The sequence below is a fragment of the Stenella coeruleoalba genome, assembly GCF_951394435.1.
Source record: "Stenella coeruleoalba genome assembly, chromosome: 8".
Taxonomy (NCBI): Eukaryota; Metazoa; Chordata; class Mammalia; order Artiodactyla; family Delphinidae; genus Stenella; species Stenella coeruleoalba.
Window position 1 is genome coordinate 41,450,056 of NC_137154.1, and position 24,520 is coordinate 41,474,575.

The 24,520-nt window shown below is 43.1% G+C and overlaps 1 protein-coding gene across 3 annotated transcripts in view; it reads right to left on the reverse strand.

Annotated features, from left to right (window-relative positions):
• Positions 1–24,520, reverse strand: part of SPON1 (spondin 1) — a 312,023-nt gene that overhangs the window by 101,780 nt on the left and 185,723 nt on the right. For all 3 annotated transcript variants that reach the window (XM_079928893.1, XM_079928891.1, XM_079928892.1), the window contains one exon: positions 10,820–10,968. In XM_079928893.1, coding sequence (XP_079785019.1) covers positions 10,820–10,968 — 149 coding nt within the window. The remainder of the gene's footprint in view (positions 1–10,819; positions 10,969–24,520) is intronic.

The following is a 24,520-nucleotide window of genomic DNA, read 5'->3' on the forward strand; positions in this document are numbered from 1 at the left end:
AGAGCATAGAAAAGACCATGTGACTCTGGGGTGGTGGGGTTGGGTGGGGAGGGGAGAGTGTAAGTGGTTGTCTCAGCCCGATGCCTTCTGGTTACGGTTCTCATGAGGCTCTTTTGCGCTCGGTATTAACTTGTGTTCTCCTGAGTTCTGTTTTCTCCCTACAATAAAGCCTCCTTTGTTCTTAAGTTAGTTTGAGCAGGTTTCTGTTACTTACAATTAAGAGACTTCCCCAGACTCACAGATACAGAGAACAAACTAGTGGTTACCAGTGGGGAGAGGGAGAGGGGGAGAGGCAATATAGGGGTGGCGGAGTGGGAGGTACAAACTATTGCGTGAAAGATAGGCTCAAGGATGTACTGTGCAACATGGGGAACAGAGCCAATATTTTGTAATAGCTGTAAATGGAAGGCAACCTTTAAAATTGCATTAAAAATTTTTTTAAAAAGAGGCTTCACTAGACTACCTCCTTTCTTGGGTTGGAAGCCTTGTCTGCATTTCTACCCCCAGCAAGTGTCCTGCTGTATGTGGGAAGATCTCCTGTTTTGGGCTGCCTCTAGGCCTTGCTCTGGAGGTGGCGTTGAACTAGCTCCTGTGGGCATCCGGATAAAGCTATTCCAAGGAAGGGGAAGAACACATGCACAGGAATAGATTTGGAATGGGCATGGAGTTTCGTTGTGGCTCCATTTTTACATGAGGATGTGGTTACTGCCTCCAAATTGTTTAGGGTCAACTTTGGGACAGAGGGCTAGGGCCATCAGGAAATGACACTGCTAAGCAGGGGTGGGAGGGGCAGGCTGAGGCAGAGCCTGGGCGATGGCAAAGGAGGGGTGTCCTCATCCTGTGGCGTTCTCAGGCTGGGGACTGACATGATGAACTTGAACCTTTAGAATCATTAACTTTTCTAGCTCCTTCAGGGGCTCTTCGGTCTTAGGACAGACCCCTCACTTTACTGATGAGGAAATGGAGACCAAGAATGAAAACATGGTAATGATAGGTAACAATTAGCGAGCACTTTCTACAGGGCAGGCTTTGCTCCAAGCACTTTTCATGCAACAGCTCCATTAGTCCTCACGGTAACTCTGTGAGGTTGGCATATTACCACCCTCATCTCATAGAAGAGGAAACCAAGGCACAGAGGGGTTGAGCAATTTGTCCAAAGTCACAAAATAAGTAAGAGCTGGAATTAGCATTTGCACCCAGGAGTCTTGATTCAGAGCCAATGCTTTTAGCTGTTATATGGTACTACTTCTCACAAGCACTGAAGATCATTGGAACTTTATTATTATGAATAAAAGCTGATTGTGTGTGTGTGTGTGTGTGTGTGTGTGTGTGTGTGTGTGTGTGTGTGAGAGAGAGAGAGAGAGAGACAGAGAGAGAGAGACAGAGAGAGACAGAGAGAGAGACTTTCTCAATCAGATGAGGCAGCATGTCACAATTCATGGAGAACATCAGAAATCCGCCAATGATTTTAATTTCATTTAGAGGAAAGGGATCACAAGTTTAGAAAATCAAAAATCAGGAAAAATAAAAGTTTAGTAGACATCTGTTATCTCTAATGATTTAACGGAGATGAGAAAAGAAAATTCTCCAACTCTTTCTACCAGTTTCCAGAGGCTTATAAACTGTTTCAGCTTTAAAGAACATCTGCTTGTTTATTGATTCTTGTGCCATAGGTGGTGGGATAATCCTGGCAGCAGGTTTAAGGAATCCGCCAAAGTGAGGCCTCCTGAAGGTGAAATAATCAATGTCTGTGTTAGGGTCCACCACTGTCTGACCTCTTATGGTCAGGGAAGACTTGAATCTAGAAAAGTATAAAAGTTGGAGTGTTCTTTTCCCTGTATTTCTAAAAATATAAAAGTTGGAGTGTTTTTTCTAGCATTTTTTCATAAGTGAGTACCCATTCACAGTTCATGATTTATGCAAGAGACTGTTGCCGGAGCTGCTCCAGGTCTTTGCTCACAACCCTCTAACCTTCACCTTCAGCAGGAATGTCCTTGCTCAAATCCTGCCAATCCCCCACCTTTAGCAGGAGTGAACATAAATCTTTAAGTTAAAGGGCCCAGAAAGGAAGCTACAAACAAACAAAACAACCCAGATGGAAACAGCCGGGACCAAGAGAGCAATGAATCTGACCTCCAACAGACCCTGAGTCTCATTACAAGTTAATTTTACTATATTGGCATATGAAATAACACACCTACCAGGGGCTGTAACTGAACACTAAGGACCAAAAAAGGATAAAAAGGGGATGGCACCCCCCTCCCTCGAAACAGCCTTGCCCCTTCCTCAGCAGACTAATGCATATACCTCCCCATCAGTAGCCTCACTCCTCCTCCCTTTGTCTTTACCCTTTAAAATTAGATCCCTCTGGCCAGGTGGGCGAGAAGTTCATCTGTGAACCTTAGTTCCCACTTCTCCGTTCTTTGGCCCCTGAATTAAGCTTGTGCTGTGTCGAACTCAGCATAGGTTTTGTTATTCACTGATCTGAACCAGAGCAACCAGAATGGAAAAAGAGTCCTCCCCGCCAAGGCAGAGCGCCTCAGCCACGCTAGGGCCCAAGCAGGGTCCATACGACTTAATTTGGCCACAAGACATTTATAGCTTGTGTGTCAATTCACCAATTCAGACATGGGTTGAGCAGCTCCTGTGTGTGAGACAGCGTATGAAGTGCTGGAGACGCTAGGTGGACATCAGGAAACATGAAGGACTGAGCTGATGCAAAAGGGTCTCCCTCCTGCTACAAACATGTAGAAATGCTAGACAAAAGAGAGCAGGACAAAGTTTCAAAAATGCTTAAGGGAGTTTAGAAAAATTCCCTGGATGCCAGAAAGGAGGAGGAAAGTCTAACCCAAAACTGTGAGTAGGAGCTGATGCATGGGGCCAGGCCTGGCATATGGCCCCTGGAGCTAGAGACGGAGGTTTTAAAGCCATGCAGAAGAGAAGGGGAGGTCTCAAGTTGCTGTTAGGTGAGATGTGGGAAGACACCCCTGCATCAAGCTGGACATTTTGAAGGGCTGAATGGGGATAAGAAAACCCTCCATCAGTCACTTGGGGAGGTGGCAAGGAAACTTGTCCTTTGTCCAGGCCCTTGAATGAAAATTCACCTTCAAGAAATAGAAGCCCCAGACTCTCCCCTGTGTAAGTGCAGAGTCCATATTTACATTGGCCTGGCAGTGGGGAGCTCTAAGCTGAGAAATGCCATCAAAACTTGGGTGGAAAGACAAAAATACAATCTCCCCCTGAGGGGACAACACAACTTGGGCACAGAGGACTCCCACAGGGAACAAAGAAAAAGACCCACTGAAGATGAGCAAACAATCCAAAATCAAATGAGGAAACTAGTGATGGGGAGAGAGGGCAAGTTCATCAAATGAACATTAGTCCCTAAGACCCTGAGATAATAGAATAATCTGAATGACACAAGTAGATGTGTTTAAAATTGAAAACATTAAAAGTAACCATAATGAAGCAATAGAATAAGAACAGAGCCGTGAGGGAAATCAACAAGTGCTCACCTTCCAGGGACATAGAACATGCCTGGGAGATGGAAAAGGAAAGAAGCAGGAGAAAGTGGGCATAGAGGGAACCTACCTCAACATAAAAAAGGCCATATATGACAAACCCACAGCAAACATTATTCTCAATGGTGAAAAACTGAAAGCAATTCCTCTAAGATCAGGAACAAGACAAGGGTGCCCACTCTTGCCACTATATTCAACATAGTTTTGGAAGTCCTAGCCATGGCAGTTGGAGAAGAAAAACAAATAAAAGGAATCCAAATTGGAAAAGAAGAAGTAAAACTGTCACTGTTTGCAGATGACATGATACTATACATAGAAAATCCTAAAGATGCCACCAGAAAACTACTAGAGGTAATCAATGAATTTAGTAAAGTCACAGGATACAAAATTAACACAGAAATCTCTTGTATTCCTATATACTAACAACCAAAGATCAGAAAGAGAAATTAAGGAAACAATTCCATTCACCATTGCAACAAAAAGAATAAAATACCTAGGAATAAACCTACCTAAGGAGGCAAAAGACCTGTATGCAGAAAACTATAAGACACTGATGAAAGAAATCAAAGATGACACAAACAGATGGAGAGATATACCATGTTCTTGGATTGGAAGAATCAACATTGTGAAAATGACTATACTACCCCAAAGCAATCTACAGATTCAATGCAATCCCTATCAAATCACCAATGGCATTTTTCACAGATCTAGAACAAAAAATTTTACAATTTGTATGGAAACACAAAAGATTGCAAATAGCCAAAGCAACCTTGAGAAAGAAAAATGGAGCTTCTGACTTCAGATTATACTACAAAGCTACAGTAACCAAGACAATATGGCACTGGCACAAAAACAGAAATATAGATCAATGGAACAGGATAGAAAGCCCAGAGATAAACCCACACACCTATGGTCACCTAATCTATGACAAAGGAGGCAAGGATATACAATGGAGAAAAGACAGCCTCTTCAATAAGTGGTGCTGGGAAAACTGGACAGCTACATGTAAAAGAATGAAATTAGAACACTCCCTAACACCATACACAAAAATAAACTAAAAATGGATTAAAGACCTAAATGTAAGGTCAGACACTATAAAACTCTTAGAGGAAAACATAGGCAGAACACTCTTTGACATGAAATGCAGCAAGATCTTTTTTGACCTACCTCCTAGAGTAATGAAACTAAAAACAAAAATAAACAAATGGGACCCAATTAAACTTAAAAGCTTTTGCACAGCAAAGGAAACCATGAACAAGACAAAAAGACAACCCTCAGAATGGGAGAAAATATTTGCAAATGGAACAATGGACAAAGAATTAATCTCCAAAATTTACAAGCAGCTCAATATCAAAAAAACAAACAACTGAATCGAAAAATGGGCAGAAGACCTAAATAGACATTTCTCCAAAGAAGATATACAGATGGTCAAGAGGCACATGAAAAGATGCTCAACATCACTAATCATTAGAGAAATGCAAATCAAAACTACAATGATGTATCACCTCACACCAGTCAGAATGGCCATCATTAAAAAATCTACAAACAATAAATGCTGGAGAGGGTGTGGAGAAAAGGGAACCTTCTTGCACTGTTGGTGGGAATGTAAATTGATACAACCACTATGGAGAACAGTATGGAGGTTCCTTAAAAAACTAAAAATAGAACTACCATATGACCCAGCAATCCTACTAGTGGGCACATACCCAGAGAAAACCATAATTCAAAAAGACACATGCACCCCAATGTTCATTGCAGCACTATTTACAAGAGCCAGGAAACGGAAGCAACCTAAATGTCCACTGACAGATGAATGGATAAAGAAGATGTGGTACACATATATAATGGAATATTACTCAGCCATAAAAGGAACGAAATTGGGTCATTTGTAGAGACGTGGATGGACCTAGAGACTGTCATACAGAGTGAAGTAAGTCAGAAAGAGAAAAACAAATATCAGATATTAATACATATTTGTGGAACCTAAAAAAAAAATGGTATAGATGATCTTATTTGCAAAGCAGAAACAGAGACACAGACGTAGAGAACAAAACAAACGTGTGGATACCAAGGGGGAAAAGGGGCAGCGGTGGGATGAATCGGGAGATTGGGATTGACATATATACGCTATTGATACTATGTATAAAATAGATAACTAATGAGAATCTACTGTAAAGCACAGGGAACTCTACTCACTGCTCTGCTGTGACCTAAATGGGAAGTAATAAAAAAAGAGGGGATGCCTATATACATACAGCTGATTCACTTTGCTGTACGGGAGAAACTAACACAACACCGTAAAGTAACTATGCTCCAATAATTTAAAAAAAAAAAGAAAAAGAAAAAGGAAGAAAGAAAGAAAAGAAAGAAAGAAAGAAGGAAGCAGGGACCACTCAGTCTAGGAGAGGGACCGCACAGGGAGCTGTGGTCACCCCAGGAAAGGGTACCACACCCAGCCTGCCCAGAGGAAGGGACAGGGAAACTAATATGTGTCTAACATGTGTCCTCAGGAAATAGGGGGGATGTTAAAGGCTGGGGGGGACCCAGAGAATGGCACTTTCAAGGGCTGCCACAGTCTAATGTTTGCATTTCCTCAGCTGCTGCAGAGATTCCCTTAAAGAAACTAAGTACATTATACGGAAATAGTTATTTATGTATCCACCTCTCCAGCCCAATCTGTGAATTCCTCCAGCGCGGAGACAGTGTGTCCTTCATTCACACAGAGCCACACTCCCCCTCACTGATTCCCCTCTTGCCACACCAGTCTTCTGTCAGTTCTTCAAGCATGATAAGCTCTTTTCTACTTCTGGGTCTCTGCACACGCTGTTGTCACCATCTAGAGTGATCTTTTCCTTGTGCTTTTCTTTTGGGTCTCAGCTTAATGGTCTCATCAAGACCTTCCCTGACTACCTTACTAACAAGGTCCCACCCTACTGCTATTTTCTAGCCACCTCTTGTTAGTTTCTTTCTCTTACCATAATTTATAATTATTTAACCCTTTTTTCTTCTTGTCTCCCCCATTAGAATGCAGACTCCATGAAGGCAGGGAATGATCTGTTCACTGTTGGATCTCTAACGCCTGGCATTTATTTAGTAGATGTTTAGTAAAGTTATCAAGTAAATTACTCATGCAAGTAACAATTATGAAGCAATTAAAACTATACCCAGCTAAGAGGATACAGAGATGGAAAACATGGATTTGAACTTTGCAGTTTGGTGAGGGAGAGACATCAAACAAGGACTTGCATCATTACGTGATGATGGTAATGATGGGGGAGGTACAGGGTGTTGTGGGAGCACATGGCAAGGGCATGGATTTTGTACAGAATTCAGGAAGGCTTCCAGGAAGAAGCAACATCTAAGCTGAGTCCTGAAGGAGAGATGGAGTTCACCAGTTCACCAGTTGATGGGGTGCTGGAAGATGTTCCAGGCTGACAGAAGGCCCAGATGCAAGAGGGACATGGCTCTGGAGAGTTTGAAAGAGGTTCTGCATGGGTATAGCTTAGAGCTGCAGCAAGAAATAAGATGGGGGAGGTAAACAAGGCCAGATCATAGAGGGTTTTCAAGCTAGGATAAGGAGTTTGGACTTTATCTTGCTGTCAGTCGGGAGCCATTCATTGGGAGAGTGGCATAATCCTATTGGTATTTTATAAAATGGCCGTGGGGCAGTGTGGAAAACAGGAAGAGGACTGGAGGCAGGGAGGTCAGATGGCTAGTGCAATAATTTAGGCAAGCGATGAGGATGGTTTAAATAGAGGTGCGGTAATGAGGAAGTGACCTGGAGGAATTTAGAAGAGAAGGCAGAAGATGGGACAGGAGGCACAATCAAGGATGATGCCTAGCTTTCTAGCATGAATAACATGGTGAAGGGGGCACCATCTTTGGGCCACATTCAGCAGAGAACCAGACACCTAGTATACATGCCATAGATGTCTACTTAACAAAGTAGAAATGGTCTTAGTGAAACATTTTCATAAGATGAGCATACACCAGCTCACTTTCGGGTCCTGGGTCTGCGTAGGATCTGCCATTCCCTACTGCGTCTACCTGCCTTGGGTTACTCATTTGTGACCTGCCAGGCCAGCCTCAGTTCAGTATTTCTAATCCACAGTCCCCACCAGGACCCATTTGCCTCTGTCCCCTACTAAGAAGTGTGCCTTGTGCCCTTCCCCCACCCTCTCTGGCCACCAGTGTCATTATTGCCAATAATGCTGCTGTAATTTTTCATTAATTTTCTTGGTGTTTTGAAGTTATAGCAATATTAAAATTTATACTCAATAATATTATTACAGTTTTCCACCACTAATGCGATTATTATTTTTGTTCATTTGTGTTTGAAAGCCATTAGCATAAGATTTACCTCCAACAATATCTGCTGTGATTTTTAATGCCCTTGAAACTTGCAGCAAGCGATAAGTCTATAATAACAGAAGGCTGGGAAGCATATAAATGTCTTTCTTGGGAAAATAGGGCTTTTATTTTCATCCTGGTTGGACTCGGGTTCTTTGATAGAGCAGCTGGTAGGATGTAATGTATTAAAGGCTGAGAACACCGTGTTAGTTTGTAGATGTGTTCAAGCAGGTCCCTGGTTATTCAGAGGACACTTTCATATTCCAGGAGGATTCATATTCTTGTTCCTTTTTTATGCTGCTTCTTACCTGACTTCCAGAAAAATATAATGAATTGTGTGCTTGCAGGGAACAATATTTAGAACCATGAATTATTTGGAAGAGAAGGGACCCTGAAATCACTCTATCCTCCTGACTTTCTGAGGACCTGGGGAGCTGGATGCGTGGCTTAGCAGAGCTCTGGAAACAGGCTTATTTCAGAGGCTGGAGAGGGGAGTTTCTCTGTGGGGCAGGGAAGGAGGATGAGCAGGACCGGCCTCACGAGTGTGTGACCTGTTCAGACTCTCAGGGCCCCGTGCTGTGAAATTCAGTGTCACCATCTTGAAATTCTTAAGTTTTGAACAAGGGACCCCACATTTTCACCAGGCTCTGCAAATTATGTATCTGGTACTACATACAGGTTTTGGAGTCAGACAGGCTTGGGTTCAAGTTCTGGAATTCTCTAACTATTGACTGTGCCTCAGTTTCCTTATCAGGGAAAAACAGGAAATTTAATATTGTCTTCTCCAAGTAGAGGTGAGAGCTAAAAGTACATGTTCAGCATCTAGAGGGCCTGACAGGTGGTGACAAACCCTAGGACATGCTCAGTGGGATTTTTTTTTTGCGGTACGCGGGCCTCTCACTGTTGTGGCCTCTCCCGTTGCGGAGCACAGGCTCCAGACGCACAGGCCCAGTGGCCACGGCTCACGGGCCCAGCTGCTCCGCGGCGTGTGGGATCTTCCCGGACCAGGCCACGAACCCGTGTCCCCTGCATCGGCAGGCGGACTCTCAACCACTGCGCCACCAGGGAAGCCGTCAGTGGGATTTTTAACTCCCATGTGCAAAACCCGTAATTAAACATTGTTATGACTTAATGTCAAGAACACTAGCCAGCTGGGAGAACCAGACATCATCCATGTGTACAGAAGCTAATCCAAGGTGCGCTGATCAGGAACACACCGAGCAAAGAACATTTTCCTAAGGGGGCATAAGGTGGGGGGGTTCCATCCATCAGTTTTCAGCCTTTTTATTGCTATGACACATGACAGATAACGCTTGCCGGTACAATGTGGTCTCAGTTTCTCACAATTCATACATGCTTCCCTTCTCACCAGAAACCTCTCAAGATAGCCAATGAGTGACACAGGCATTATTATGAAGATGCCCTTGACCTTGATCTAATTAATTTGCAAACTTTGGTATTTCAACTATTATTTGTAATAGATGGTTTTCAACATACGACACAACAGAACAGATACAGCCAGTGTATCACAATTCCATGTTTGAGAACCAGGAACCCAAACAAGGGATACCGCCTCCATGATAGGCTGGAGAGACCAGGACCAATATGAAGCCCTTCATGACTTTGCAGATGAACATGGTTGTGCTGTAGCCCGAATGAGTGATGCCAGTTACGAGGCATGGCAGCCAGAGTTAGAGAAACACGAAGTTGTTCGTAAGATAAACTTGTGATGAATGACATGCTGTCTCAAAACACTGGGTTAAACATTTTTTCTGAGAATGGAGAAAGGTTTTAAATCAAACTAATGAGAAACATAAGCTAATTCCTGGGCGTTTTTGGACTCTGGTCCAAAAGAATTCCTCAGGGGATTATAGTAGGAATCAGGTGACCTTTGCTGCATTCACTTTAGGGTTTGTGGGAGCTTGGAGTCCAGATGGTAGACGTCAGGAGGAAGGGCTAGGGGCCTCAGCTCTGCTCGCCCTGCTGCAATACACATCGTGAGACACCGGGCCCAGTGTCTTCAGGGGCCCTGCACTGTCTCAGGAGATGTGGGCAGGAGCCTGAGCAGGCAGCAGCCCCTCAGTGACCTGTGCTGGAAATGACCACACTCCAAGCACAGTTTGCTCTTTCCTTACTTCCTCCTGCGCACTTGTGAGCAGTGAGATGTGGGTGCCTACCCAGCTCTCTCAGGCCCAAAGGGCTTTCGTGGGTAGTGATGGCCAAAGCTGGGCCACCTCCTCCCCACAGTGCAGCCTGTGAATGACCTTCGAAAAACCATAGCTCTTCTTTCAAGATCCCTCATCAGCCTCCTTCTAGTGCTTTTGATGAGGGATGATGGTACTTCCCAACAGACAGAAAAGAATGACGGACGATTGCTCCCTTATCTCTCATTGGTATGAATGGGGTCCTAGATAATAGTCCGGCTCCTGGGCCCACATGACACAGTACATGGTACATAAAAGATGCTTCAGTCTATAATGATTATGATTAATCACTGACTAATTTATCAAACACCTCAAGACATAGATGCAAAAAGCATGTGTCGATAAATAAATGTTTCTCTTTGGAAATGGTGATTTTAGCTTAGAGTGAACGTCACTCCCCCCAGCCCTCTCATGGATCAGAGTAAGAAAACCGTAATCCACCGCACGGACCCTTGGGAGAACAGAGACATGGTACCCCAACAATGCAGCCACAGTAGCAGCTTTTAGCACAAGCTGAAGAAAGCACAAATGCAGTTAGGGAAAATCTGAGACGACAAGATGGACATTTGTGCCTCTGTCCTCTACTGAACATAAACCCCCTCAAACTCAGCAAATAGATTTCACTTCCTATGGTACCAATTTTCCAGCACATTGTACTGTAAATTTCGAGCCCCTGGGAAAGAAAGCTAAAGGATGCTTGACTGCATTTCTGGGTTTTGGTCCTTCTGTGATTGTTTTTCTTACCTGTTGTCGAATTTCCTCCTCCATTTTCACTGGTGAGCCCAATTCTGCAACTTGTTTGACGCCTTCGCTCGCATATCCTCCATACTCCCATAGTACGTAATTCTTGGAGTGGGATCCGCCGATGATTGCAGACCAGTGATTTGCCCGACCTGGGAAAGCCAATCAGGATACAGGTCAGTGTGTATGTGGCTAGAACACAAGTCCCTTAAAGGATGGGGAGGAGGTGTAATTGAACAATGATTCAAGCAGCGTTGGCTAAGCACCTGCCCTGTGTTAGGTCCTGCACTGTTCTGGGATGAATAAGACAGTCCCTGTAAGCAAGTATGTCTTGGGGATATATGATAGGGCAATGGGTAGATGTCTAAACAAGACACAGAGGTGGCCCAGAATAATGACTCCTGTCTGGAAGGATCTTAGAGAAGAAGAAAGTTGAGAGAATTTTTAAATGCTGAGCAGATTTGTAAGACAGAACAGAGAGGAAAGGCTATTTCTGGCAGACTCAGAAACATTAAATAACATTGTGTGTTTGGGGAGCCATAAGTAATTTAGCATTGCTGTGTCACAAACTGTCAACGGGAGAGGCAGGAAATGATGCCAGGGAGGTAGAAGGGACCTGCTCAAATGAGTTTGGATGTCATTTGAAAGGGTCTGAAACCACTGAAGGGTTTTGGGCAGGGGAACGAAACAATCACATTTGAATTTTAGATAAATCATCCAGGCAGCAGCATGAAGAATGCATTAGAGGGAGCAAAATTGGAGTGTGGAGCTGGGGAGGTCAGCATGGAGCAAAAGGTAAAGGGAGTGAGTGGGGAATTAGGCTTGACAGCTCCTGGGAAAAAGCACTGCTGTTTTTAGCTGGCTTTTTAAAAAAAAAAAAAAAATCTTTATTGGAGTATAATTGCTTTTTAGCTGGCTTTTACGTACCTTCCAGGGTGAGGGGCAGGCAGGCTAGCCATGTGAAAGCATGGGAAAGGTGGTTTGGATACAAGGACATGACCAGTCTACTGCGGTTTGGCGAGGATCATGCGGGATGATGACTGCAGTGGGATGTAGCAGGGAATTAATGGATGACACAAAGGGAGAACAGAATAAGATCTGGACAGGACCAAGACAGAACTCAGCCTGAAGATTCTTCCATCTCAAGAGGGAGGAAGGAGAGGAGAGAGTCAACCCCAGCACCTCCCTGGATTTGTTTTTGCATGTGATGAATATAGATGCATATATACTGATTACTAAGTTCATACAACCCATCATAGGGTTGGCTCAGCTGTCCGCAATCCTATGGTTGGTTTTATAAAGTCTTAAGTTAAGGAACATTTTCAGGCATAGCGAAGAGGAAAACTTGAACTGGGTGGACCCAGCCGACATTTGCAGTTTATCACCCTGTGGCCCAGAGTGGGCAGAACTCTCCACGCTACCCCAACACTTAAGAAAGTGATTCTGAACAGGCCCTGATCTTGTTTACATCTGCCACCTGCTACCCAGGGTGCTCTGACCCAGAGGCACATCAAGAACATGGGCACAAAGCCACCTGCCCAGCCTGCTGAGGGATGACATGATCCAGGCAGATGACATCACCATGTGGGTCCGCCCAACTGCTGGATCATTATTTCCCACGTATCAGGGAAATGCAAGCTCCACGTCATGTCCCTAGAGAAGACAGATGGAGATGTTGCCAGCTATTTCTCTAACTCACTTCCTGAGTAGGGAGAATGTCCTGGCTATCATCTAGGCCAAGAGCACTGCCTGGTAGGGGCAAGGGTAAGAACCAGTCATGACCTTTGGTTCATGATGTGAACACAGGGAGACCAGTTTCAGCATCTCTTATTCCTCCGGCTCTGTTCCACCAAAATGTCCCCTCGTTCCAGACCCAACCTACCTGCAACTTCATACTTCAGTGGCTCAGCCCATGCTGCTCCCTCTGTGCTTTCCTCCTCTTGTCATGGCTGACTCACTCCTCCTTTATAATCTACCCAGAAGCCTCCCAAGACCACCACAGAATGACTTAGGCCCTTGTCTTCTGATCACATTTTTTAAAAAATTGAAATATAGGTGATTTACAATATTATATTAATTTCAGGTATACAACACAGTGATTCAATATTTTTATAAAGTTAAAGTTATTACAAAATAATGGCTATATTTCTCTGTGCTGTACAATATATCCTTGTTGCTTATCTATTTTATACTTAGTAGTCTGTATATCTTAATCCCATACCCCTAGCTTGCCCCTCCCCTGCCCCTTTCCCCACTGGTAACTACTAGTTTGTCCTATCAGCATAGATCACATTTACGATCCCTGCCGCACGTCTGTTTTCTCACTAGACTGTAAGCTCCCTGAGGAAGCCTGTCTTCAGACTGTATTCCCAGTGGCCAGCACTGAGCTTGCTGCATTGGGAATGCTTAGTACATGTTTCCTGAAGCATTCATCCAGTCAAATGCAAAGGTGGCAGTATATGTGCTCGAAGTGTTTGGGAACAGGCTGGCACAGATTCCATTCAATGTGATTAAATTCAAATCTCAGTTCAGCAGAGTTCCTAACTCCTACTGGGCTAAAGCACTCAGCTATTCTGCATGCTGTTAAAAATAAACACCAAACAGCAACAAAAAGGAAAGGCATGGGTCTCAGAGCCAGCAGACAGGGATTCAAATCCCGGCATTACTAGCTGTGTAAACGTGGTCAAATTCCAATTATTTTATTTCCCTGAGTCCCATCTCCCTCTTTTGTAATTCAGGGGTGATAATGCCTACCTTTTTGACCTGTTATAAGAATTAAATTCAATTTTTAAAATAATGACATAATATATGTGCAATCACTGACACACAATAGACCCTCAATAATTATAGTTTCCTCCTTTGCCGGTTGTTTGGGAGGCTACAAAAATGAGTAAAACATGAACCTGCCTTTAATTCAATAGAGGAGATAAGAGATACATAATATGAACTAAGATAAGAGAACGGGAACAAGCACAATCACAGGGGGATTAGGGGATGGACCCAGATGGCCCCTTCTGGTTTATTCATTCAACTTCCATTTACTATGTGCCAAGCACAGTGGCAGGCCCTGGGCACCGACAGGAATTGGATATGGTACTTGTCCTGGAGAGACTCATGGTCTGGGGGTGGAGAAACAGATGGATAAGCAGATTACCTATAATCGAGCATGTTCAGAGTTCTAGAAACAAGAACACAGAGCAAAGGGGATGGAGCAGCTAATTCCAAATTCAAGGACTCAAACATACCACATTTATTCAAACTTCAATACATTGAATGACATCAACCACATAATAGATACCTGCAAGGCCCTAGGCTAAGGTGTGGGAGCAGACCACATCCTCCCTGGGGGACAAGGTAGGCACTCATGGAACAACAGTCTGCAGTGTTAGAAATAACAATGAATTCAGGTGAGTGGCAGTCACTCATGCGCAGAATGGTATGGGGGGAGGGGGCATGGTGACGGAGAGCCAGAAGACCTGGGCTCCAGGCCTCCATTCGTGACCATGAATCAGTCATTCCAGCTCGGAGAGCCCCAGTTCACCTTTTAAAAATAGAGATAATAATTACTAGTCTGGACCATCTCCCAGAGTTGTACAAATTAATTGGGCTGGTTTGGGAGAGAACTACAAAAACTTTAAAGAACTGTGCAAAAGAAAGTCTCTGCAGTTTTACAGACAGAAAGCACTATGGGAATCCACAAGAAGGCAGAGGAAGAAGGACATGTTCCCCTGGGAAGGAGACTCCCATGGGAAAACTGGCAGGACAGTAGGAGTGGGAATTCTATTAAAAATAGCTAAGAGGATTAAACACCTGTTAGGTGTTAGCCATAATACTTTCCTAGGTGTAACTCTCACTACAACCTCATTGTCATCTTATAGATGAGGAAATCAAGGTCCAGAGATGTTAAGGAACCCACCCAAGCTCACAGAGCTAGCAAGGGGGCAAAGCTGGGGTTCAAACCCAGATCCGCCTGACCCCAGAACACACGTTCTTTTCCCACATCCCACTGAGAGGTCAGGAAATGGAGACCGTTTGGTGGACTGGAGAGTTAGAAGACAAAGAGATAAGATGAAAAAGAAAGTCAGGGCCAGGTTGCAGAGGGTTCTGAGTGTCCACTGTGGTAAATGGCATCGGAAGAGAGAGAAACATGATGGAAGTTTCCTTCTGGGAAGAATGACATGACGATAGTTAACATGCATGGCGTTGTTACTACGTGCCAGGCACTGTGTCAAGGACTTGATCTATATTATTACATCAAATACTCAAAAAAGAAAATTCCTTTTTTTCAAACCCGATTGTTTAGTGTGTGAGCTTGCCTTATAATCTTCTGTTTTACTGTAACACTGTATCAATGGGGAAAAATGCCTTCTGAGATTCAAACAATTAACTTATAAAAGAATGTCCAGATCAGAAATTTAACAAAGAACTCCCTTCATGGCAAATGCTTATTTAAAAGAACTTTTATGAAATATTCAGACATTAAGAAATACTTATATGTAGCATATGCCTTTAAAATTAATCAGAAAATTCTTTTGATATAGATGCTATCATAATTTCCACCTTTCACATGAGGAAACTAACCTGAGATTACCAAAGCAAATGATTGAAGATGCTGGGATTCAAAGTCAGGTCTGTCTGGTGTTACAGCCCAGCTTTCCTCCAGCCCACTGCACCACATCTCTGGCAGGACACGCCAGCTGTAGGAGGGGAGAGGGCTCAAGTGTGAGGAGACCAAACGGGAGATCCACCAACATCCCCTGGATGAGTTGTGTAGAGCCTGACTTAGGGCAGTGGAGAGGAAATGGGAACATGGAACCAGAGGTATGAGCCAGTAAGATCAGGGAGGATCCGACAGTCTGTGGGAGTCAGTTTAGTGAAGTCGTTAAAACTCGGGGTTTTGGAGGAGACCAACATGCATTCTGGTCTCCAATTTGAAACTTCCTAGATTGAATATGTTAGTCACTCTCAACTCAGTTTCCTCATCTGTAAAGTAGGGATATTGACATGACCAGCCTCGTGGTGTTTTTCTGAGGCTGATGTCCATGAAGTAATGACTAGTTAACACACGAAATGGGCTCAGTAAATACCAGCCAGTCAAATTAAATCTGAATGGGGCAGGGCAAAGCCAGACAAGCTTCTGGAAGGCATGGGACCAAAGGGAATCTGATTCGGTGACTGGGTGCAGTCTGACTTAGAATTGGGGGGCAGAGATGACAGGAATGTCAGATGCAAGAACCTGAGTCTGAAGAAAATGGTAGGGAGTCATCTAAACAGGACTCAGTGGTTTAGAGCTGGCAGAATGAGGTGCCAAGCAGACCCCAATTAGTTGGGGCACAGAGTTTAGCCCCGGGCCCCACCATCCTCCAGGAAATAAGGGATGAGAGGAAGAGAAGCCCCAGGTAACAGGAGGCCTGGGGAGAAGGGGACAAAGTAAATGCTCGTGACTTTCTTAAGTGAATACTCTGGGACTACCACCGGGGTCCTCGGTAAAACACTTGGGTTTCAGCCTCAGGGTAAAGACAGAGAAACAAACACTACTGCCAGCTCTCTGGCTCTCAGGTAAGGCCACAGCTCTTCGGGTTACCATGCCTCTCTGACTCCAGCAGTGTTTAAGTGGCTCACACATAGCTGGGTCTAGATGGTTACTCCCAGTAGCTTGGATGAGGCATAGATGAGATGAGACAAGTGGGAAGCTGGGAGGAAGAAATGATTAGATATGTGACTTTGAGACACTGCTAGCCAACCAGGTGTGCATCCATCTGAAAAGCCACTCCAGGGGGACATCCTGAATATATGTGTACTCGCCTCATTTTTGAAATCTCTTCTTTGTCATCACTGGTGATAAATTACCGGGGTTCACGATGGTGCCTAGAAGGCTAGTGCTGATGAAAGAGGAACCATGTCTTGCCTTTGTCTGGTGCAGGAGGAAGCATGGTGCACAGCAGATGGATTCTCTGAGGTGTTCTGCGTGTGGCAGGTATTCAGTAACAGCCAGATTTCCTGGACTGCTTTGCCAGTGGCTGTATTTCCCTGCCCATCCCAATCCTGCAGAAGCCACCCATTCATTTCCTTGACACCCACGCGTAGCGCTTCACTGGAGAACATTCTACAGCCTTGGGGACTAGTTTGCTACAACCTCCTGCTACCCAACCTTAGCCTCAACCATCATATCGCAGCAAATCTTTGTCTGGGGATGTGGTTGGGCCCTTATGGAATTGGTTATAGTAGCTACACCAGAGCTCCTCCAGTCTCTGAGTCCTAGCCTCCTCTCCCCTTCTCTCTTAGTAGATGACTCTGTTACTTAACTTTTCTAAGAAAACAAAGGTCAACACACCCACAGACGTACCTGGGCACCACATGGCCAGTGATCAACAGAAAAACGCTGTGGACCTGCCAGCCCTGTCTTGGCTCTCACTTTTCCTTCTTGCCCTGGTTATTCTTACCCTAAGCTCAATTCCAGAATCTGCCTGATTTCGGACTCTTCGGATTTGGGCACAGAACTTGGCTCCTCTGGGTTTGCCCCTGGGTGCTGCCCAGGACACAGCTTGTACTCGCCCTCTGGCTTTTCCTGCTCCTGGCTGCTTCAGGAACTCACTCTGACCGAGCTCTTCTGGTTTTTAGGATCCCGTCCCAGTAGAGTCTACTGGAAAAAGCCTTGCATGGGGAGATCTGTCATTTAGGCCAGAAATTCCTCAACTTTCTATCATTCTGCCTTCTTTACTCAGCTAGCTTTTTTTTCCTTCCTTAAGGTCTCAAGATAAGTGTCACTTTTCCATTCCAGGAAAACACTCAGGCAATTGATCACAGTCTTTTGCATCTCCCTGAGGCCTCCCATAATAATATTCTATTCTATTAACTAATTAATCAAATGAACATTTACTAGGCAACTACTATGTACTAAGCCAGGGATCAGTAAGCTATGCCCACTCCCTGTTTGTGTTCCAATAAAGTTTTATAGTTTACATATGATTTATGTATTGTTTATGGCTGCTTTCATGCTACAGCGGTAGAGTCAAGTAGTTACAGCAGAGACCGTTTGGCCTGCAAACCCTAAAACAGTTATTATCTGGCCCTTTATTAAAAAAAGTTTCTTAAAATGTGTGACTCTGAAAAGAATCAGATTTTGTCCCTATCCTTGAAATGTTCAGATTTTGTCCCTGTCCTTGAAATGTTCAGTGTGGAGGGTAGGGTGGAGGGCGTGAAGGATAGGTCATAACAGGCAATTACAATAAAATGTGACCAATACAGCTTTGATAAAGGCAAAACCAGAGTGATAAAAAAGCATAAATAAGGGGACATTTAACCCAGACTATACCAGAGAAGGCTTCCTGGAGGAGATGGCAGTTGAGCTGCATTCTGAAGGATAACTAGGAATTAGAAAGGCAATTAGGGGGTATTTAGGCAATTAGGAAGGGTATGTTTTGCAGAGAGATCTGTATGTGCAAAAGCAGAGCATAAGAAAAGCCAGAGGTACATGGAAAACCAAAAGTAGGTCAAGGAGTGTGTGTGTGTGTGTGTGTGTGTGTGTGTGTGCGCGCGCGCGCGTGCGTGCGTGAGTGCGTGCGTGCGTGTGTGTGTAAGAAAGGGATTATTGGTAATGAAGCCAGTCAGCGAGGCAGACCATGGAGAGAGATGAATGTCTTCACAGTAAGTTTTTATTTTATCTTGAAGGCAATGTGAAGAAGAGAATAAGATATTCCTGTCTACAGACAACTCCCATATCTATATATGCTCATGCAACTTCTGCTTCTGACTCTGATGTAGTAAATGGCACTGGACTAGCCCTCTGAACATAAGTAACTATAAAACTGGGCAAAATACATGAAGTACCAGTTTTCAGAAGTTGGAAAACAGATGGCAAAGGACGATGATCCCTGAGAGAAGGGAAACACAAGAGACGAGCCCCAGGTTTGTCCTGGACATTTTCTGGTTTGTGGTGCAGGAAAGTGGAGCACAACGGAGAATGGCAATCTGGCTAAACTGATGATGTAGAGATAGGAATTTGAGGCTGCTGAGATAGATAGGATTTACTAGTAAAAATGCCAGAGAGGAGAGAGCTGCCCAGAGACGTTCAGAAATATGCATAAAACTCCCCTTAAATCTGTGACCAAACACTAAGCTGCATATGTGCAGGGTGGGACTCCACAGGCAGGCCTAGGAGAGAATAGTTACTGGAGAGCTAAGAGCTGAATGGAAATTCCAGAGATCCCACAATGCTAGAGATGTAGGACTTCCAACCATCCATATTAAAGAGACTTTGCTGACCATTCTGGAGTTCAACTGAGACCCTAGAAAAGCCACATATTAGGAGTAAAATGACAGAGCCCCAGAGCAAGGGATACTCTAGACTCACCCTAACAAAACTTAGAAAACAAGCCCTGAAAGTGAATCAAGCAAATCTACCACTAAATCTGCCAGATCAAAACTCCATATCTTTAAAGGAAGACAACAAATCCAGACACTCAACAATGTAGCATCTATGATGTCTGTCATACAATCAAAAATTGTTCAGAAGCAGGAAAATATGATCTATAACCATGAAAAAAAAAAAGTCAACAAAGTTCCTGAGATGATGGATACATTGGGATTATCATATGAGGACTTTAAAACACCTATTATCAACATGTCCGAGAATTTAAAGGAAAAGATAGACTTAATGAGTAAACAGATGGGGATGCTCAGCAGAGAAACAGAAACTGTTTTTAAAAACCCAATGGAAATTCTAGAATTGAAGAATACTTCTGTATTAGGACATGGCAAAGAAAAAGGTCTGTAAACTAAAAGATAGGATAATAGGAAATATTCAAAATGAAGCACAGAGAAAAGAAGTTTGAAAAACAGTAAGCTGGAGTCTCAGTGACCTTTAGAACAATAACAAGTTGTTTAACACAGAGGCATTTGGAGTCTCAGAAGGAGATGATAGAAAAATTGGATGATAGAGTATTTTAAAATACTTTAAAAAGTATTTTAAAAAATAATGCCTGAAGGACTTCCTGGTGGTCCAGTGATAAAGAATCCACCTTTCAATGCAGGGGACACGGGTTCAATCCCTGGTCGGGGAACTAAGATCCCACATGCTGTGGGGCAACTAAGCCCACACACCACAACTACTGAGCTCACACGCCTCAACAAGAGAGCCCACATGCTGCAAACTACAGAGCCCACGTGCTCTGGAGCCTGTGCGGCACGACTAGAGAGAGAAAACCCACACACAACAACTAGAGAGAAGCCTGTGCACTGCAACGAAGATGTAACGCATCCAAAAAATTTTTTAAAGAAAATAAATAAAATAAAAATAACAACCATAAAAAAATGCCTGAAAATTTCACAAATTTGATGAAAAATATCAACCTACAGATCCAAGAAGCTCAATAAACTCCAAACACAATTAAAACAAAGAAAATTACACCTAGGTACATCACAATCAATTGATGATACCTAGAGATAAACAGAAAATCTTAAAAGAGTCAGAGGCAATAAAAGATGGACTACAATCAGGAAAACAAAGGTAAGAATGACTGCTTGCTTTAAAAAACAAGACAAACCACAAGATAAGAAAATAATACCTCTAAAGTTCTAAAAGAAATAAAAAACTGTCAACCTAGAATTCTATATCCTGCAAAAATATCCTTTAAAAATGCAGGTGAAATAAAACACTCTTTTGATAAATAAGGGCTGAGTGAACTTATCACTAGAATATCTGCAGTATATGAAATATTAAAAAAAGTTCTTCAGGCTGAAGGGAAATGAAAACAGATGGTAACTCAGAACTACATGAAAGGATGTACCAGAGAAACTAAATATGCAGATAAGGTCAACACTTTATCTCTTTTTCACTGAAGATCTTCTCCCTTGAAGTAAAGAGGTTCAAGTTTTCTCATTCTGGGTGAAAAAAATCTTCCATCAATGCTCTCTTCCCACAAAGCCTACTTGTTGTCTTTCCTATACCTCCAGGCTTTTTGGGAAAGTTAAGCTTACTGTTTCACTTCCTCTCCTTGAATTTTTTCTCAAATCCTTGAAATCTGATCCTGAGCTCCCACCTGAGCTCATTACTCCACCAAGTCTTTGAAACTTTGATTTTTGCTCCCCTCTATTCCCACAGCTGGACAACTGCTAGAGGCAATCAGAGAAAAATTACTGTCTGCTTTATTTTCCATTTAAAAATAAAACTACACTTTATATTCAACAGATTTCATCCTTTTTAATGTATAGCTTAGCAAGCTTTGACAAATGCATGCAATCATGTAACCACTACCATAGTCAAAATATAGATAGTTCCATTACCTAAAAAAATTACTACATGCCCCTTTGTAGTCAACCCCATTCCTCCACCCCTCTGATCCCTACAGTTTTTCCTTTTCTGGAATATAGTATAAATGAAGTCATATAATATGCAGCCTTTTGGGTCTGACTTCTTTAACTTAGCATAATACATTTGAAATTCATTCATGTTGTTGTATGTATCAGCTCATCCTTCTTTCAAATGTCTTGAAAGAAAAAGGAGACCTCCTACTGGTTTAAGGTCATCACCACATTCCTGTTTCTACCATTTACTAGCTATGTGACTTTGAAGAAACTACCTAAGTTTTCCAAGACTCAGTGTTCTTATCTGTGAAATGGAAATAACAATGGTACTACCTTCTAGGTATTACTATGATAATATAGAAGGAAATCTTATGGGTATTATAGAAGGGAATCTACATAGAGACAGACTAGTTCCTGTTATATAATAAACACTCAATAAATATTACTTTTCATATTTTCTCCAGGGAAGGTGGGGGTTGGAAGCAAACTAGAACATGCACAGGACCTGTCCATTAGGGTAAGGCAAGGTCCTGGAGGACAGCTGGATTTTCCAAGTGGTGTGGGCAGCTTAGTTGTGGTTCAAGTGGCAGTCAACACTGGGAGGGTATAGATTCTCAACAGGTGGGTGGAGCAAGTGGTGAGAAAATGGCAGCAGAATGAGTCAGGCATCCAGACAGAAGTTCTCAGAAGCAGGCAGTAAAGCCCCTGACATTAGTTTGTAGCCAGGGTTCAGGTTCCATCTTCTAGAGTCAGGGTGGGAGACTTAAAAGAGGCTGAGAGGGAAGCAGTGACCGAAAAGACATCTCTGTTCTGAGACTTGGGGGCACATGGCAGGGACATTTTGAGTATGGGGACAACTTAGGAGCCCAGAGATGAGTCCCAAGAGACCTGGGGCCTGGATTGGGACAGAAGGCTCTTTAGCAACTGCCTGCCTCACATAGGAATTGCCTTAGGAAGTGGGAAATAATAATAATCATTAATATCTAGTAAGACTTTACTATGTGCTTTATATATGGTTATTTATTTAATCTTTGAGACAAACCCGTTTTACAGATTAGGAAGTTAAACCACAGAAACATTAAATGACTTGCTCAGAGTTATCCAGCTAGTAAGTAGTAGAACCAGGATTTGGACCCAGGCAGGCTCACTTTAGAGAAGCTCTAAATGATTTTTTTCTGTGAAGGTGGAATTGTTCTATAGTTTGCTGTCCAATATGGTAGCCGCTCCCTTGCCATATGTGGCGATCGAACACTTGAAATTTTAATCCACTTAAATTTAAATAGCTACATATGTCTAGTGGCTATCATATCAGAAGCACAGCTGGAGAATCTTGGATAGGTCTGAGCACTGCTAAATATAAGAACCAACTGCGCAGGTAGACCCTCTGGCAAGTGGAGATGGAAGAGAATAGGTCTTACTGGGGACTGGGGTCTCTCACAGCAGTAAATCACATGTGGCGGGTAGACAGCATGCAGGAAGAACTAAGATTTGGCCTGAGGCAGTTGCATTTGATGCTCTGTATCACGTACCCTCCATCTACCTCTGACTTCAGCCACAATGGTAGGCAGATAGATGTGAGCACACATCCATGCTGTCAGTGAGTGTCTACCTTAAGTATACTGTGTTTCTTTCCATTTTCTGCCTCATGGTCTTCTCTGACGCTTTTGAGTGCCTGTCTGGACAGCAAGCAAGTGTCTGGGAGTTCAGGGAAGTTAGTGCTCCTGGAGACAATACTTAGCCTACAGAGTGATGGGTGCTAGTGGACAATTCTGGAAGGTGGATAATTCTGGAAGGCATTCTGTACACTTCTCAGAGGTACACTGAGAAGTGTATCTCTTTTTTTCTTTTCAATATTTCACATTGTTTATTAATTCAGTACACATTAGATCCAAAATCTGCATTTTCTAAGCATACCGTGTTTGGATCTTTCAGATTCTTCTGCAGTCTTAGGCTATGTCTACAGATGTACCCTTAAGTGGATGAACAACACATTCTATAATTATTGAAAATGTAGTACAGAGTGAAATGATTTAAATATAATTTAGGCATATACTGATTATGAAAATAGATATCTCTCAATACAGTACTTCTCTGTCTTGGTAAAAATAATAAAGCAAAGAAAATAATTCATTTCTGAAGTTGCTTTCCTTCACCTGTAAAGGTCTGATCTCCTCCCACTATGCATATGTACCCTTTACTGTTAAGGAAAGCTTTGCATATATATATAAAGATACCAATGACCTCAAAATGCACTTTTTAAACATCTTTATTGGAGTATAATTGCTTTACAATGGTGTGTTCGTTTCTGCTGTATAACAAAGTAAATCAGCTATACATATACATATATCCCCATATCTCCTCCCTCTTGTGTCTCCTTCCCACCCTCCCTATCTCACCCCTCTAGGTGGCCACAAAGCACCGAGCTGATCTCCCTGTGCTATGCGGCTGCTTCCCACTAGCTATCTATTTTACGTTTGGTAGTGCATATATGTCCATGCCACTCTCTCACTTCGTCGCAGCTTACCCTTCCCCCTCCCCGTGTCCTCAAGTCCATTCTCTACGTCTGTGTCTTTATTCCTGTCCTCCCCCTAGGTTCTTCAGAACCAATTTTTTTTTTAGATTCCATATATATGTGTTAGCATACAGTATTTGTTTTTCTCTTTCTGACTTACTTCACTCTGTATGATAGAATCTAGGTCCATCCACCTCACTACAAATAACTCAATTTCATTTTTTTATGGCTGAGTAATATTCCATTGTATATATGTGCCACATCTTCTTTATCCACTCATCTGTTGATGGACACTTAGGTTGCTTCCATGTCCTGGCTATTGTAAATAGAGCCGCAATGAACATTGTGGTACATGACTAGTTTTGAATTATGGTTTTCTCAGGGTATATGCCCAGTAGTGGGATTGCTGGGTCATATGGTAGTTCTATTTTTAGTTTTTTAAGGAACCTCCATATTGTTCTCCATAGTGGCTGTTATCAATTTACATTCCCACCAACAGTGCAAGAGGGTTCCCCTTTCTCCACACCCTCTCCAGCAACAAAATGCACTCTTAAGTAGATTCCTTCCCCTCCCTTATCATTCTCCCCCAATTCTTTCATTCCTGTTTCCTGGATCACCTTCTACATAAACTATCTGCACCAAAGTCCTTGCCTCAGGCTCTGCTTTTGGGGAAGTTGAGACCATGGTTCTTTCAACTAAGATCATGTGTCTGGGCCCAGAGATCCATACAAGTCTGGAGATGAGACAAGAGCTAGCTAGGGCTGCTCCTCTTATTTCTGTAAGCAGAGTAGTTTTATAGATACAGAGGATCCTCCAGCACCCCCCCACCTAAAGCTACAGATGTTGTAACCATCGTCAATGTTATCATCATTGTTGCCATTGTTACC